The sequence below is a fragment of the Pan troglodytes genome, chromosome 20 (genome assembly GCF_028858775.2).
Source record: "Pan troglodytes isolate AG18354 chromosome 20, NHGRI_mPanTro3-v2.0_pri, whole genome shotgun sequence".
Lineage (NCBI taxonomy): Eukaryota > Metazoa > Chordata > Mammalia > Primates > Hominidae > Pan > Pan troglodytes.
Genome location: NC_072418.2, coordinates 20,167,718 through 20,184,719, shown reverse-complemented (window position 1 = coordinate 20,184,719; position 17,002 = coordinate 20,167,718). Strand labels below are relative to the sequence as shown.

Here is a 17,002-nt window from a genome sequence, read left to right as displayed (position 1 = left end):
CACCATGCCTGGCTAATTTTTGTATTTTTTGTAGACACGGTGGGGGGGGTCTTCCTATGTTGCCCAGGCTGGTCTCAAACTTCTGGACTCAAGTGATCCACCCACCTCGGCCTCCCAAAATGTTAGGATTACAGGCATGAGCCACCACACCTGGCATATTTCACGTTTTAAGTGTCTCTTAAAGGTGTCCTTTTTTTTTCTTTGAGACGGAGTCTCGCACTGTCGCCCAGACTGGAGTGCAATGGCACTATCTTGGCTCACTGCAACCTCCACCTCCCGAGTTCAAGTGATTCTCCTGCCTCAGCCTCCAGAGTAGCTGGGATTACAGGTGCCCACCACCACACCTGGCTAATTTTTTGTATTTTCAGTAGAGACGGGGTTTCATTATGTTGGCCAGGCTGGTCTCAAACTCCTGACCTCGTGATCCACCCTCCTTGACCTCCTAAAGTGTTCTTTTTTTTTTTTAGACGGTGTCTCACTCTGTTGCCCAGGCTGGAGTGCAGTGGCATGATCTTGGCTCACTGCCACCTTCGCCTCCTGGGTTCAAGCGATTTCTGGCTAATTTTGTTTTGTTTTGTTTAGTAGAGATGGGGTTTCCCCATGTGGGCCAGGCTGGTCTCAAACTCCTGACCTCAGGTGATCCTCTCGCCTCAGCCTCCCAAAGTGCTGGGATTACAGGTGTGAGCCACGTCACCCAGCGAAGGTGTCCCTTTTCTTGGGCCCAAACCTCATCTCTAGCACCCCAAAACCCTCCGTGCCGACCTCCCGAAGCTCTCCCACTGCCCTCTGGGAAAGCACCACTGAGGGCCCAGCCTCATCGCTCCAAGAGCCCTCTGGCTCCACTCAGCCCCCTGCAGCTCCCGAAGCCCCCATGTCCCTCTGACCCCCGCGGTCTTGTCCAGTGCCTAGAGAACTCTTGCTCCCACCTCCTGCACGTGGTCGCCCAAGCTTCACCCCTCAGGTGAAAAGACCAGATACCAGCCCCTTGGAGAGCCGTCCCTGTGCCCCTGGACTGGTTGGGCGCGACCTTTATGTCCCAGCATTTGACCTGGTTTGGTTAGCTGGGCGTCTCCACCCCTTCACCTGTTTTGTGCCTGGCACAGAGCAGCCCTCGATGTTTGCTGAATGAATGCATGAATAAACGTGTGCATGAATGAATGAATGAATGAATGAAGGGAGGGAGGGAGGGAGGGAGGGCATGCAGTCTACACTCCAAGCGGAAATGTGATCAAATGGAGCCATCACAGGTTTTCTGATGAGGGGAATGTCAAGCACTGAGCTTTGGATCCAGCGTTGGCTGGGGAGTGGGGTGGGTCCCTGAAAACCTCTCAAGGACACTGAACACTTCCCAGCAGTCAGGGGCTCCAGGCTGGAGGAAGGAAAGTCCAGAGTGTGGCCCCTCAGATGGCAAGATCCCCAGGGAGCCCCTGAGGCATGCGGGCAGGTCATCAATGAATAGAGAACACATGTCCCTCAATGTCCATTGCTCCTATTGGCCTCAGTAGTAGAATCCCTGATCATAACGGAGCCCATGGCTGTCCAATGGAGACTCATCTTCCAGACTTCCTTGCTGCTATGTGGGGCTGTGCAACCCAGGCTGGCCATAAAGGAGTGAGCAGAAGTGTCTTCGGTGAATCCTGGGAAGCTTCTTCATGCTAGAGCTGGAACGTGGACACAATGGCTGGAGCACAAGCAGCCACCTTGGGCCATGAGGCAGAATCCAGCTGATGACAGGGCAAAGCAATGATGTAGAAGGAGCTGGGGTTCCTGAAGAATGTGTGACATTGCTCTACCAGCCCTGAATGGTGTCTCCCCAGAGAAAGAGCTAAACCTCCGTTTTGCTTAAGCCTCTAGTAATATCTGAATGTAATCTTCACTAACAGCCCAGGATTCATTTCTTCTTTTAAAAAAATTTATGTTTTTTCAGCCGGCTGTTGTGGCTCAAGCCTGTAATCCCAGCACTTTGGGAGGCCGAGGCAGGCAGGTCACCTGAGGTCAGGAGTTCGAGACCAGCCTGGCCAACATGGTGAAACCCTGTCTCTACTAAAAATACAAAAAATAGCCGGGCGTTGTGGTGGGCGCCTGTAATCCTAGCTACTCAGGAGGCTGAGTCAGGAGAATCACTTGAACCCAGGAGGTGGAGGTTGCAGTGAGCTGAAATCGGACCACTGCACTCCAGCCTGAGCAACAGGGCGAGACTCTGTCTCAAAAAAAAGAAAAAAGAAAACCATCAGATGATGAGACGGGCAAGGAAGAAAAATGCAGCAGGAGGGGATAGAGGATGGGCATGGAGGGGTCACGGAGATGAAAGGAAGCGAGGAGTTGGGCGCAGTGGTTCATGCCTGTAATCCCAGCACTTTGGGAGGTTGAGGCAAGTGGATCGCTTGAGGTCAGGAGTTCGAGACCAGCCTGGCCAGCGTGGTGAAACTCAATGTTTCTACTAAAAATACCAAAATTAGCTGGGAGTGGTGGTGGGTGCCTGTAGAACCAACTACTTGGGAGGCTGAGGCAGGAGAATTGTGTGAACCCGTGAGGTAGAGGTTGCAGTGAGCTGAGATCACACCACTGCACTCCAGCCTGGACGACAGAGCAAGACCGTGTCCCCCCAAAAAAGAAAGCGAGGGCCCAAGCCACGCAAAAAGCTGCAGGAAAGGAGATACCAGGCAGCGGGCTCAGCACAAGCAAAGGCCCTGGGGTGGGAATGTGCTCAGCGGGCTCCAGGAACAGCAGGAAGTGGGTGCGCTGCAGGGAGACTGAGTGAGGGGCTGATGTTGCTGGGGAGAGGGAGAGGTGAAAGGGGCCACGTGGAGCCTTGTGGGAAGGGTGAATTTCACTCCGAAGGCAAAAGGAGCAGGAAGAGTTGTCACTCTCGCAAAGAGTAGGAGATGGTGACAGCCCCAGGCACAACCATCCATGTGGGGTCACTGTGTTGGCAGCTCAATTTCCCTTCACTTCTCAGCCCCGTGCCCACCGCTCTGGGGGCCACGGCCTCCTGCCCTCAACCAGGCCCACAGCTGAGCTTCCACTCAGCTCTCTTTGCTGTTTACCAACCTCCTTCCGGTCAGGCCCCATCCCACTTCCTCACTCTCACATCTGAGTGGCCCGCCGGGACAAGACGTTGAAGGAAACTTCACTTTCTGTGGTTTCGGCTCCACTCTCACCCTGCACAGCCGCCTCTGCGCAGGTTTCAATTCCCACCTCCTGCTCAGCCGGGTGCCTCCTCTGGATCCCCCCACAGAAGCTTGCACGTGGCTGGGCAGCCCCCATGCACCCACCAGCCTCCCACACTGTCGTCCCTGGGGCCCAGAGAAAGCTGAAGGGTGGGCCATAAGCAGATGCATTCTGGGAAAATGTGCAGGAGCCCAGCACATGGAGACTAGACTCTCTGGTGCTTTCAAGGCTCTGAGCAGGTCCGCAGCGTGGCTGAATGCAGTGCTTCGCCCTGTCAGTGCAGCTGGAGCTCAGCAGAGGGTTGACTTATGTCCCCCAAAGGACATGTCTACGTCCTGACCCAGGAAACTCAGCATGTGACCTTATTCGGAATACTTATTCCAAATAAGCATTTATTTGGAACTTATTTGGAATACTCATTTGGTATCTTGAGATGAAACCATCCTGGGTGCAAGGCGATCCTAAATCCAATGACAGGTGTCCTTATAAGAAAAGAATGCTGGGCACAGTGGCTCGTGCCTGTAATCCCAACACTTTGGGAGGCTGAGGCTGGAGGATCGCTTGATCTCAGGGGTTGGAGACCAACCTGGGCAACATACCAAGACCCCGTCTCCGCAAAAAATTTGTACAAGTAGCCAGGCGTGGTGGTGCATATCTGTAGCACCAGCTACTTGGGAGGCTGAGGTGAGAGGATTGCTTTAGCCCAGGAGATGGAGGCTGCAGTGAGCTGTGATTGCACCACTGCACTCCAATCTGGGTGACAGAGCGAGACCCTGTATCAAAAAAATAAATAGGAGGAGAGAACACAGAAGAGAAAGAAGTCCAAGTGAAGACAAGGAGAGACTGCAGTGATACGGCCACAAGCTAAGGAATGCCAAGGACAGGAGAGGCCTGGGATGGGTTCTGCCTCAGAGCCTCCAGAGGGAACCAGCCCTGCTGCCACCTTGATCTTGGACTTCTGATCTCTATAGCTAAGACAGAATACATTTGTTTTTTTGTTTTGTTTTGTTTCATTTTAAGACGGAGTTTCGCTCTTGTTGCCCAGGCTGGAGTGCAATGGCGCAGTCTTGGCTCATTGCAACCTCCGCCTCCTGGGTTCAAGCAATTCTCCTGCCTCAGCCTCCCAAGTAGCTGGGATTACAGGCGCATGCCACCACACCCAGCTAATTTTTGTATTTTCAGTAGAGATAGGGTTTTGCCATATTGATCAGGCTGGTTTCAAACTCCTGACCTCGGGTGATCTGCCCACCTCAGCCTCCCAAAGTGCTGAGATTACAAGTGTAAGCCACCGTGCCCAGCTTTTTTTTTTCTTGAGACCGAGTCTCGCTCTGTCACACAGGGTGGAGTGCAGTGGCGCGATCTCAGCTCACTGCAAGCTCCGCCTCCCTGGTTCAAGCGATTGTTGTGCCTCAGCCTCCCAAGTAGCTGGGATTACAGGTGCACACCACTACGCCCGGCTAATTTTTGTATTTTTTTTTTTTTCGAGATGGAGTCTCGCTCTGTCTCCCAGGCTAGAGTGCAGTGGTGCAATCTCAGCTCACTGCAAGCTTTGCCTCCTGGGTTTTACGCCATTCTCCTGCCTCAGTCTCCCAAGTAGCTGGGACTACAGGCGTGCACCACCTACGCCCAGCTAATTTTTTTTTGTATTTTTAGTAGAGACGGGGTTTCACTGTGTTAGCCAGGATGGTCTCGAACTCCCGACCTCATGATCCACCAGCCTCGGCCTCCCGAAGTGCTGGGATGACAGGTGTGAGCCACTGTGCCCAGCCTGTTGTCTTAGGAAATTCATCCATGGTGGCTATGCCCCAGGGAAGCAGGCCCCGCCTTCCTCCCCACAGATGAGGGCTATGGATCAGAACCCAGGCCAGGGCGCCCCCAGGCCTGCTGCCATCAAACACCGCGAGACAGTGCAGACTTCCAGCAACGCTCCTTTTAATATCCGGATGTCCAGAGCCACAGCCTGTGTGTTGAGCCCCGGGCAGGGCTGCTGGCCGGAGGCTGTTGGCTTCTAGCAGCAGCACGACGTGGCTTTTTGAAAGGAGAGCCCGGAGAGTAGCGGCCAGCAGGGGCCCAGCCCCATGGGCCACGTGCCTGGTCCCAGCTGCGGCGTCCCTCTGGCCAGCTACAAAGTGGAATGCTTCTCGAAGGGCACGGTCAGGAGGCGGGCGGCCGCCTCGTCCAAGAACCAGCACAGTTTCCCGGTGTGGGGCTGGACCAGGGCGGCGGGCAGAGGGTTTTCCTCCTGGTCCTCCAAAATGCGCTGCAGAAGAGGGCAGAAGAGTAAGGCCCTGCCTGCAGCCCAGGCGCCGCCCCTCGGCACTCTCCTGGCTCCCCAACCAAGGATAAATAAGACTCTTGTATCCTCAAAATGTGACAATGCCCAGCTCAGCTGTCCTAGTGCCAAACAGCAGGGACAAGAGTCCCTTCCTTTCTATCCGCTGTAACTATTTTTATTTATTTATTTATTTATTTATTTATTTATTTATTTTGAGATGGAGTCTCACTCTGTCGCCCAGGCTGGAGTGCAGTGGTACGATCTTGGCTCACGGCAACCTCCGCCTCCCGGTTTCAAGCGCTTCTTCTGCCTCAGCCTCCTGAGTAGCTGGGATTACAGGCAAGTGCCACCACGCTTGGCTAACTTTTTTTTTTTTTTTTTTTTTTTTTGAGACGAAGTCTCGATCTTGTCCCCCAGGCTGGAGTGTGATGGCGTGATGGTGCGATCTTGGCTCACTGCAACTTCCGCCTCCCGGTTTCAAGCAATTCTCCTGCCTCGGCCCCCCAAGTAGCTGGGATTACAGGCGCCTCCCACCACACCTGGCTAATTTTTTTGTTTTTAGTAGAGACGGTTTCATCATGTTGGCCAGGCTGGTCTAGAACTCCTGACCTCAGGTGATCCACCCGCCTAGGTCTCCCAAAGTGCTGGGATTACAGGCGTGAGCCACCACGCCTGGCCTAATTTTTTATATTTTTAGTAGAGACGGGGTTTCACCATATTAGCCAGGCTGGTCTTGAACTCCCGCGTTGAGCCACCATGCCCGGCCCACTGTAACTATTTGTTTTTTTTTTTGAGACAAGGTCTTGCGCTGTCATCCAGGCTGGAGTACAGTGACGGCATCAAGGCTCACTGCAGCCTCAATCTCTGAGGCTCAAGCGATCCTCTTGCCTCAGTCTGCCAAGTATCTGGGACCACAGGCACGTGGCACTGTGCCCAGCTAATTTTTTATTTTTTGTAGAGACAGGGTCTTGCTATGTTGCCAAGACTAGTCTCAAACTCCTAGACTCAAGCAATCCTTCTGCCTCAGCCTCCCAAAGTGCAGGCATGAGCCACTGTGCCTGGTCTGTAACTGTTTAATACTGCGGTTGGCACCCTTTTTCAGCAAAAGACCAGAGTCAATAGATTAAGCTCTGCAGACCATCCAGTCTCTATTGCAACCACTCAGCTCTACAGTTCTGGCCCCAGAACAGCTGCAGACAATATATACATAAGCAGGTGTGGCTATGTTCCAATAAAACTTTTCTGGGCCGGGTGCGGTGGCTCATGCCTGTAATCCCAGCACTTTGGGAGGCCGAGGGGGGCGGATCACTTGAGGTTGGGAGTTTGAGACCAGCCTGGCCAACGTTGTGAAACCCTGTCTCTACTAAAAATACAAAAATTAGCTGCGCGTGGTGGCAGGTGCCTGTAATCCCAGCTACTTGGGAGGCTGAGGCAGGAGAAGCACTTGAACCCGGGAGGTGGAGGTTGCAGTGAGCTGAGATGGCACCACTGCACTCCAGCTTGGACGACAGGGTGAGAAGCTGTCTCAAAAAAACAAACAAACAAAACAATTTCTGGACACTGAAATCTGAACTTCATAGAATCTTCACAAGGTCAAGGAGTATTATTCATTTGATTTTTTTTTTTTTTTTTTTTGAGACTGAGTTTTGTTCTTGTCGCCCAGGCTGGAGTGCAATAGCATGATCTCGGCCCACAGCAACCTCCGCCTCCCGGGTTCAAGTGATTCTCCTGCCTCAGGCTCCTGAGTAGCTGGGACTACAGGTGCGCGCCACCACGCCTGGCTAATTTTTGTATTTTTAGTAGAGACAGGGTTTCGCCATGTTGGCCAGGCTGGTCTCGAACTCCTGACCTCAGGTGATCAGCCTGCCTCAGCCTCCCAAAGTGCTGGGATTACAGGCATAAGCCACCGCGCCCAGCCTGATTTATTTATTTATTTTGGAGATGAGTTCTCGTGATGCTCCCCAGTGCAGTGGTAATTCACAGTTGCAATTACATTTCACTATAGCTTTGAACTCCTGAGCTCAAGTAATCCTCCTGCCTTAGCCTCCTGAGTAGATGGGATGATAAGCATGGCCTGGCTCTTCATTTGACTTTTTTCCAACCACTTAGAAAAGTAAAAACCAGGCTAGGCACAGTGACTCATATCTGTAATCCCAGCACTTTGGGAGGCCAAGGCAGGTGGATCACATGAGGTCAGGAGTTTGAGACCAGCCTGGCCAACATGATGAAACCCCATCTCTACTAAAAATACAAAAATTAGCCAGGCCTGGTGGCAGGCGCCTATAATCCCAGCTAGTCAAGAGGCTGAGGCAGGAGAACCACTTGAACCTGGGAGGTAGAGATTGCAGCGAGCTGAGGTCACATCACTGCACTCCAGCCTTGGCGACAGAGGGAGACTTTGTCTCAACAACAATAACAAAAAAAACAAAAAAATAAATAAAAATATATTTCCAGTTTCTTCTGTAGTTGTTGGTCTTTTCAATGAAGGCAACTAAAACCTTTTTAATTATTTAGTTTATTTTTAATGCTGTAATGAATTTGTATTTTCCTAAAATACTTTACATAACAGTACCCTTTTTTATTCATAATACCACGTGATTTTTTTTCTCTTGATTAGCCTTGTCAGGAGCTTGTCTATCTTTCAGATCTACTTACCATTAAAGTTTAAAATATATTAACCAACTCATTAATTTCTGACTTTAATTTCACTTAGTCCTGCCACTGACTTTTGTAGATTTATATTATTGTCCTTTTTCTAATTCTACAGGAAAGCACTTGATTTATTTCAATAGTTTGCTACTTAATAATTTTTTTTAAATGCATTTGAATGCTATTAATTTACCTCTGAATGCAGCTTTGGCCTCATCTCATCAATTTCATTTCATAGCGGTTAATACCTAACTAGCCTTTAATTGCAATTTTCTGGGGTTTTTTTTCTTCCTTTTTTTCTAATTGCAATTTCAAGTTACCTTTCAACCCAAGAATGACTGAGTTTTCTTCAGATCTGATGCTTCAGCACAATAATGTCTGGGGCCATTTTCTGTCCCTGGGGCCCACATGCCCATGAACTTCCCAGGACTAGAACCCTCAGCTGTTACCTTCAGAACAGCTGCCTTGCCTTCTCCAGTTGCCACAAAGATGACAGTTCGTGCTGCATTCAGGACAGGTAGTGTGAGGGTCACACGCTGTGGTGGTGGCTTCGGGGAGTCACTGATGGGAGCCACAATCTTCTCCCGCTCCTTGGGGAGGAAGCCCAGGGATGGAGGCAGAAGGACAATGTCACTTCAGCTTCTTGGACACGTACACACACCAGGCCTGGTCCAGCCACCGTTCCATCCCATCCTACTAACAATCCCATGGTGGGTAGTTTAAGGTCCCTGTTTTAAGGGGCTCAACTGAGACCTGGAAGGATTGAGCCCAGCAGGCAGGTATGTTGGTGGAGGCTGACTTGAACCCTGGCTCTAGACACCCCACCCGGCAGGTGGCCCTCCCTCTGGAAGTCCCAGATGTTAGGGACTGGGCTCAGGACTAGGGTGGAACCCCGCATTGGTGTGCTCACCTGTAGGAGGGGGTGGTCTGGGAAGAGTGAGCAGGTGTGACCATCGGGGCCCACCCCCAGGATCAGCAGGTCGAAAACTGGGATGGAGTCCCCTTGGAATGCCTGGGCGTGGGGAGAAGACAGCCTTGAGAGGTTGTAGGTGGCAGGGGCAGGGGAGACTCAGAGGACACAGAAACAGTTGTCAGATAAAAAAATACAAGTAGCTGTGGCTGGGCATGGTGGCTCACACCTGAAATCCCAGCACTTTGGGAGGCCGAGGTAGGTGGATCACGAGGTCAGGAGTTCAAGACCAGCCTGGCCAACATGATGAAACCCTGTCTCTACTAAAAATACAAAAATTGGCCAGGCGTGGTGGCAGGCACCTGTAGTCCTAGCTACTTGGGAGGCTGAGGTAGGATAATCACTTGAGCCCGGGAGGCAGAGGTTGCAGTGAGCTGAGATTACATCACTGCACTCCAGCCTAGGTGACAGAGTGACAGAGTAAGACTCCATCTCAAAAAAAAAAAAAAGGCCCATGGTGGCTCACGCCTATAATCCCAGCACTTTGGAGGCCAAGGTGGGCAGATCACGAGGTCAGGAGATCGAGACCATCCTGGCTAACACGGTGAAATCCCGTCTCTACTAAAAAAATACAAAAAAATTAGCCGGGCGTGGTGGCGGGCGCCCGTAGTCCCAGCTACTCAGGAGGCTGAGGCAGGAGAATGGTGTGAACCCGGGAGGCGGAGCTTGCAGTGAGCCAAGATCACGCCACTGCACTCCAGCCTGGGCGACAGAGTAAGACTCCGTCGCAAAGAAAAAAAAAAAAAAAGAAAGAAATACAAGTAGCTGTAACGCAGGAAACAGTGCTCAATGTAGCCTGTGATCAAAGCCATAGCCACACCCATCATATTTCCCCAAGATGTGAGGACCCAGGCCTGTTACCTGGGCAACAGAGGCCGAGTGGCCTTCAGGCTCCCCAGGGCAGGGCTGTGGCCTCGAAGAGGGGATTCCTCAAAGGGATCTGCCAGTGATCCCTGGGGCAGTTCCTGCTGGTGACAATCAGAAGGCCACTCTGTTGCCCAGGGTGTGGCCGCTTCCTGGATGTGACTCCCTTGCGGCCGCTCCTCGGGGCTCACCTGTCTCAGCTTCTTGGCGTAGTCCTCAGCCGCCTCCTCCACAGGCAGCTCGGGGTTAATGGTGATCACCTGGCTTTCTGGGATCGGCAGTCTGGAGAGAAGATGCGTCTGCAGCCAACAGAGGGACAATGTCACCAACAGTAATGTGACCACCTGGATCCTCCAGGGAGGTTATGACAGTACCGTCATAACACTCATTTACAGATGGGGAGACTGAGGCATGGGGAGGCTGGCGCATTTGTGCAAGGTCCTTCGGTTGGTGAGTGACACTTTGGTTGGTGAGTCACCTCTGGAATGCTGGAAGCCAGGATCCTGAGCCCTGGGTGACGCCGCCTGTCAGGGCAGAGGAGGTTCAAGGGCAAGAGGGAGCCCTGCTGCTCTTGGGGGGCTGGACGGGAGGGTGGCCCTCCTGGATGAATCGGGATCATGGTGGTTCCTGCGGGGGCCAGCATTCCAACAGGTGTCTTTCAATTCCGTTGTATTTGGGGGGTTTCCTGGCCATAGCCTGCACCTGTCTAGCCAGCCCATTGTCCTGTTTCAAAGCCTCCAGGGTCCCACGGCCCTTGGGATAAAACTCAGCCCCTCACCACCCTCCATGGAGAAGGGTAACCTTCTCCATCCCCACCCTCCCTCCTAAGGCTGCCTGGGAAACTCATATACATCCCTCAGGCCACCTCCTCCGAGCAGCCACCCCCGCCTGCACCTGCCCCACTACAGGGAGTGGGGGCCAGGCTTGCCCAGGCCCAGCACTTGTGGCCAGCGCACAGTAGATGCCCTGGCCTGTGAATGGTGGAGTCGTTGGCAGCAGATTTAACTCAAAAGCCCTTGGATCAAGGAGAAAGCTGCAGCCCTATCCCACTGAGAGGCGCCCCAGGGGCCCTGGTCTGCTCTGAGATGGCGTCCATGTCTCGGTGCCTCGTGTTTGTGCAGAGTCTAGCTCAGTGAGCTGAGGCAATGCTAAGGTGAGCCACGAAGTAAACGCAGGGGCTGACTGCCCTGAATGCTGACCTGAGGAGTATGAGCTCCACACTGAGGGCACTGGGGAGCCAAGGAGGGTGTGTGAGCTGGGGAGGGACACAATCGTATCCATAGTTGGAAAGACCACTCTGCTTTGTCCAAGGTCCCTGTGTTAATCTATGCAGGCTGCTATCACAAAACACCATAAACTTGAGGCTTATAAACAACAGAAAATGGCCAGGCATGGTGGCTCACGGCTGTAATCCCAGCACTTTGGGAGGCTGAGGTGGGACAATCGGTTGAGCCCAGGAGTTTGAGACCAGCCTGGGCAGCATAGTGAAACTTCGTATTTACCAAAAATAAAAAATTAGCGGCCTGGCACGGTGGCTCATGCCTGTAATCCCAGCACTTTGGGAGGCCAAGGCAGGCGGATCACCTGAGGTCAGGAGTTCGAGACCAGCCTGACCAACATGGAGAAATCCCACCTCTACTAAAAATATAAAATTAGCTGGGCGTGGTGGTGAATGCCTGTAATCCCAGCTACTTGGGAGGCTGAGGCAGGAGAATCACTTGAACCCAGGAGGCGGAGGTTGTGGTAAGCTGAGATCGCGCCATTGCACTCCAGCCTGGGCAACAAGGGCGAAACTCCAACTCAAAAAAAAAAATTAGCTGGGCCTGGTGGTGCACACCTGTAGTCCCAGCTACTGAGGAGGCTGAGGCAGGAGGATTGATAGAGCCCGGGAGATGAAGGCTGCAGTAAGCCACGATCGTGCCTCTGCACTCCAGCCTGGGCAACACAACAAGATCCTATCTCAAAAAAAGAAAGAAAAGGAAAGGAAAAGAAAAGAAAGTGTAGGAAGGGAGGAAGGAGGGAAGGAGGGAAGGAAGGAAGGAAATAGGATCTTTGCAGATGTAATTAGTTAAGAACAAGTCATAGTGGATTAGTGTGGGCCCTAAATCCAATGACTGGCGTCCTTATATGAGAAGACACACAGAATCCGAGAAGGCCATATGCAACAGAGACAGGAATTGGAATGGTGTGACCCCAAGGCAAGGAACGCCCAGAGCCCCCAGAAGATGGAGGAGAAAATGAAGGATCCTCCCAAAGAGCTTTCAGATGGGGCATGACCCCACCAACACCTTGATTTCAGACTTCTGGCCTCCAGAACGGTGAGAGAATAAATTCCTGTGGCTTTAAGCCGCTCAGTTTGTGGTCGTTCGTTATGTAGCCCTAGGGAACCAATATGATTCCCCTCACAGAGAACGGGCAGAAGGAGCAAGTCCTGGCTTCAGGTTTGTTCCCATCACACGGCTTTGGCCTTAGCTGAGCCCTCTTGCCACAGCTTGACCATGGCCAGCTCCTGCACATGCTCCAGCTCTCAGCTCAAATGGCACCTTCTCAGGACCTCCCACCCCATAGCCCTTGACGAATGCTCACTCCCTATTCCCTAGCACTCTGCAGCATTTCACAATTATTTATTTTGAGACAGAGTCTCAACTGTCGCCCAGGCTGGAGTGCAGTGGCATGATCTCAGCTCACTGCAACCTCTGCCTCCCGCATTCAAGCGATTCTCGTGCTTCAGCCTCCCCTGTAGCCGGGATTACAGGCACACGCCACCACACCCAGCTAATTTTTGTATTTTTAGTAGAGACGGGGTCTCGCCATGTTGGCTAGGCTGGTCTCCAACACCTGACCTCAGGTGATCCACCATCCTTGGCCTCCCAAAGTGCTGAGATTACAGGTATGAGCCACCACGCCCGGCCAAAAACCTGCTTTTTTTTTTTTTTTTATCTTTAAGACAGTCTCACTCTGTCGCCCAGGCTGGAGTGTAATGACATGATCTCGGTTCACTGATCATGCCTCACTCCTGCCTCAGCCTCCCGAGTAGCTGGGATTACAGGTGCGCACCACCACACCTGGCTAATTTTTGTATTTTTAGTAGAGACAGGTTTCACCATGTTGGTCAGGTTGGTCTCAAATTCCTGACCTCGTGATCTGCCCGCCTCAGCCTCCCAAAGTGCTGGGATTACAAGCGTGAGCCACCGCACCCAGCCAATTTTTGTATTTTTTTTTAGTAGAGACAGGGTTTTGCCATGTTGGCCAGGCTGGTCTCGAAATCCTGACCTCAGGTGATCTACTCACGTCGGCCTCCCAAAGTGCTGGGATTACACGCGTGAGCCACCGCACCCGGCCAAAACTTTTTAATGATGCTCTTGGAAAACACACACAGGAAGGCGGAAGTTAAATGTGTACCCAACTACGAAGTCAGATGAGGCAGGATCACACCCTGGCTGCCCCTCTGGTCACTAGATGCCTTGGGCAGGTAAGCTCGCCTCTTCTGGCCTCAGTTTCTCCATCTGTGAAATGAGTGTAACATCTCATAGGCTGTGGTACGGACTCATGAATTGATGCATATAAAGCGTTCAGTAAGCCTTTTCTCTTAATAAAAAACCCACAAAACCATCATCAGCTCAAGATTCTATGCAAAGAGAAGACGGCACACCCAGCATGGGGTGTCCCTTGACGCTGCCAGGCTCAGGTGACTTGAGGTTCCTGGCCTTTGAGCCCGCCCCTCCCACTCTTCCCTCGGCCAGGCCAAGGCTCCTCCAAGCCTCAGTTACCCTGTCTTTAAAAGAGCGCGCTCCTCTGATTCTATAGAATCCTGAGGCTCAAAGCCAAAGATGAACAGCCTGGAAGCAGAGCCATCAGAGCGGCAAAGCTGCCCAGGGATCCCCGAGAACTCGCTGGGGTTAGAGAGCAGGACCCTGAGACTCAGGCTCTACACCTGATTCCTCGTGCCCCCGTCCGCTACGGGGCTGAGTTATGGGCATCGTTTGACATGGGCCACTCGGATTCCCTTCCAGGTCCTTGCCCGTGCCGTTCCCTCTGCCTGGCCACCGGATGAAGCATGAAGACGGACTGCAAGTAGACCATTTCTAGCCCTGCCCAGATAAAGGCAGAGGGCGCAGTGAGGTCCTGCGGGACCCACCGTAGGCGGGGTTCAGGCGGCGGGCGAGCCCTGTCGGCTAGACCCCCAGCGGCCCCCGTAGTCGAGGTGCAGGCAGTGGGCGTGACCATCTTGGCATGACCCCCAGTGGCCCCCGTAGCCGAGGGCAACCGGTGGGCGCGGCCCTCTTGGCATGACCCCCAGCGACCCACGTAGCCGAGGTGCAGGCAGTGGGCACGGCCCGCTTGGCATGATACCCAGTGGCCCCCGTAGCCGAGGTGCAGATAGTGGGCGCGGCCCTTTCGGCATGGCCCCCGGCGGCCTCCGTAGCCGGGGTGTACGCGGTGGCTGTGGCCCTCTCGGCGTGATCCCTGGCGGCCCCCGTAGCTCTCACCCGGTAGAGGCCGTACGTGCTCTCGGCGTGATCGAAGGGCACGAGGCGCTCATCGCAGAAGCCCAGCGTCCAGCGCGCTAAGCTGGCTGGCCCGGCAGGGGCGACGGCGGCGGGTAGCTCGCGGGCTAGCATCGAGACGAGGCTCCCGCCCGACAGGCCGAGCGCGAAACGGGCGCGGGCCCCTGCCAGGCAGCATGCTGCGCGCTGGGCCACCAGCTGCGCTAGCGCCGCACCCAGCTCCTGGGGACTCGAGAACACCGAGATGAGGCCCGGGGCCGGCGCGGCCATTGCGAGGGCGGCGGCGGCGGGGAGGAGGAAGCGCTCCCTACGGCCGCTAGTACGCCTGCGCAAGGGCCGGCCCTCCCGCTGTGTTTCGAGTACTTTGGGTGATTGTCTTTGGCACATGCGCAGTGAGGCAAGTGAAGCACCGCGAAGGTCGGGCAGTCGGTCCGGCCCTACCCATTGAATCTTTGCCTGCTGTGCCTGAGTCGAAGTGAGTTCGGGAAGCCAGTGCCCGAATGCTCAACCTTGCGGTATCAGGGAGGGCCGGAGAGGGGAGCTCAAGAAGAGGACGTCCTATCGAGGTGGCAGGGATTTTCTGAAGGAGGGCGTATTTTGGCGAGTTTTAAAATTCCTGCACCGCCGGGCGCGGTGGCTGACGCCTGTAATTCCAACACTTTGGGAGGACGAGGCGGGCGGATCACGAGGTCAGGAGATCGAGACCATCCTGGCTAACACGGTGAAACCCCGTCTCTACTGAAAACACAAAAAATTAACCGGGCGTGGTGGCGGGCGCCTGTAGTCCCAGCTACTCGGGAGGCTGAGGCAGGAGAATCGCTTGAACCCGGCTGGCGGAGGTTGCAGTGAGCCGAGATCGTGCCACTGCACCCCAGCTTGGGCGACAGAGCGAGGCTCCATCTCAAAAAAAAGTAGGGGATGAAAATATGCTCGTTGAATTTTTTTTTTTTTTTTTACATTTTCCGGAGGGACGGGCTCTTGCTATATGGTCTAGGCTGGTCTTGAACCCCTGGGCTCAAGCAGTCTTCCTGCCTCGGCCTCCCAAAGTGGTAGCATTCAGGCAAAAGCCACTGCGCCTGGCCATGCTTGTTGAATTTTTTAAGCTAACCCTCCTAGTGTGGTGGTGTGTCCCTCTGAGTGCCCAGAAAGGCCTCCAATCGAGTTCTTGCCTGGACAGAGGGCTGGAAGGAGAAGAAGGCCTGGTGGGCCTGGGGAGGCTGGGCCACTTCTGAGAGTGGGACATTTCAGTGATGTGTGTAAGCGCAGTTCAACTCACATAGGTAGTGGATTTTAAAATCAGTAGCAAATTAAGAAAACAATTCCATTTACCATAGCATCATAAAGTATAAAGTAGGCATAAATTTAATAAAAGAAGTACAAGACTGTACTTCTTGAGAGCTGTAGCTGGGCTTGGTGGCTCACAGCTGTAATCCCAGCACGTTGGGAAGCCAAGGCTGGACCCGGTGGCAGCTGCCTGTGGTCCCAGCTACTTGGGAGGCTGTGGTGGGAGGATCACTTGAGCCCAGGAGACTAAGGCTGCAGTGAGCTGTGTTCCTGCCATTCCACTCCAGCCTGGGCAATAGAGTGAGACCCTGTCTCAAAACAAGCAAAAGAACTAAAACTTTGGTGAAAAAAAAATTAAAGATGATCTAAATAAATGGTAAGACATTCCACGTTCATGGATTGGAAAGTATAATATTGTTAAGATGGCAGTACTCCACAAATTGGTCTACGGATGCAATGTAATCCCTTTCAAATTTAATGTTTTTGTTGAAATTGACAAATTGATCCTAAAATTAATAATAAATTGCAAATGGCCCCCAAATAGCCAAAACAATCTTGAATAAAATACAAGGACTCATACTTTCTCATTTCAAACAATAAAAAGGTACAATAATCAAAACTGTGGTATTGGCATAAGGATAGACATATAAATAAATGATTGGAACTGATGCAGAAATAAACCTATGCATATATGGTCAACTCATCTTTGGCAACGGTGCCAGGACTATTCAAAAAGAAAGGAGGGCTGGGCGTGGTGGCTCACGCCTGTAATTCCAGCACTTTGAGAGGCCAACGCGGGTGGATCACCTGAGGTCGGGAGTTTAAGATCAGCCTGACCAACATGGAGAAACCCTGTCTCTACTAAAAATACAAAGCCTTAGCTGGGCGTGGTGGCACATGCCTGTAATCTCAGCTACTCGGGAGTTGGAGGCAGGAGAATGGCTTGAACCCCGGAGGTGGAGGTTGTGGTGAGCTGAGATCACGCCATTGCACTCCAGCCTGGGCAACGAGCAAAACTCTGTCTCAAAAAAAAAAAAAAAAAAAAAGGAATAGGCCAGGCGTGGTGCTTCACGCCTGTAATCCCAACACTTTGGCAGGCCAAGGTAGGCAGATCACCTGAGGTGAGGAGTTCGAGACTAGCCTCTCAAATGAAGTAGAAACCCCATCTCTACTAAAAATACAAAAATTAGCCAGGCGTAGTAGCTCATGCCTGTAATCCCAGCTATTTGGGAGTCTGAGGCAGGAGAATGGCTTGAACCCAGGAGGCAGAGGTTGCAGTGA

General features: G+C 52.8%; 1 protein-coding gene across 2 annotated transcripts; it reads right to left on the bottom strand.

Annotated features, from left to right (window-relative positions):
* Positions 1 to 5,086: 5,086 nt before the first annotated feature.
* Positions 5,087 to 16,740, bottom strand: PGLS (6-phosphogluconolactonase). 2 transcript variants are annotated; one of them, XR_010153558.1, is made up of 5 exons: positions 13,332 to 16,740; positions 10,121 to 10,228; positions 9,006 to 9,107; positions 8,545 to 8,685; positions 5,087 to 5,431 (listed from the first exon to the last, which is right to left on the bottom strand). XR_010153558.1 is itself a non-coding variant. In XM_001173626.7 (5 exons), the coding sequence occupies exons 1-5, from the start codon at positions 14,705 to 14,707 to the stop codon at positions 5,294 to 5,296; spliced, it is 777 nt and encodes a 258-aa protein (XP_001173626.1). In that variant the 5' UTR covers positions 14,708 to 14,806; the 3' UTR covers positions 5,087 to 5,293. The 2 variants fall into 2 exon arrangements, 1 of the variants encoding a protein (XP_001173626.1); XM_001173626.7 differs by having other exon boundaries at positions 14,420 to 14,806.
* Positions 16,741 to 17,002: the final 262 nt, after the last annotated feature.

Coding starts and splice junctions, on each gene's coding strand:
- PGLS (XM_001173626.7), bottom strand. CDS start 14,707: ATGGCCGCGCCGGCCCCGGGCCTCATCTCGGTGTTCTCGAGTCCCCAG. Junction 9,108..10,120: donor ACGCCAAGAAGCTGAGACAG/GTGAGCCCCGAG, acceptor CCCCACGCCCAG/GCATTCCAAGGGGACTCCAT. Junction 5,432..8,544: donor GCAAGGCAGCTGTTCTGAAG/GTAACAGCTGAG, acceptor CCTCTTCTGCAG/CGCATTTTGGAGGACCAGGA.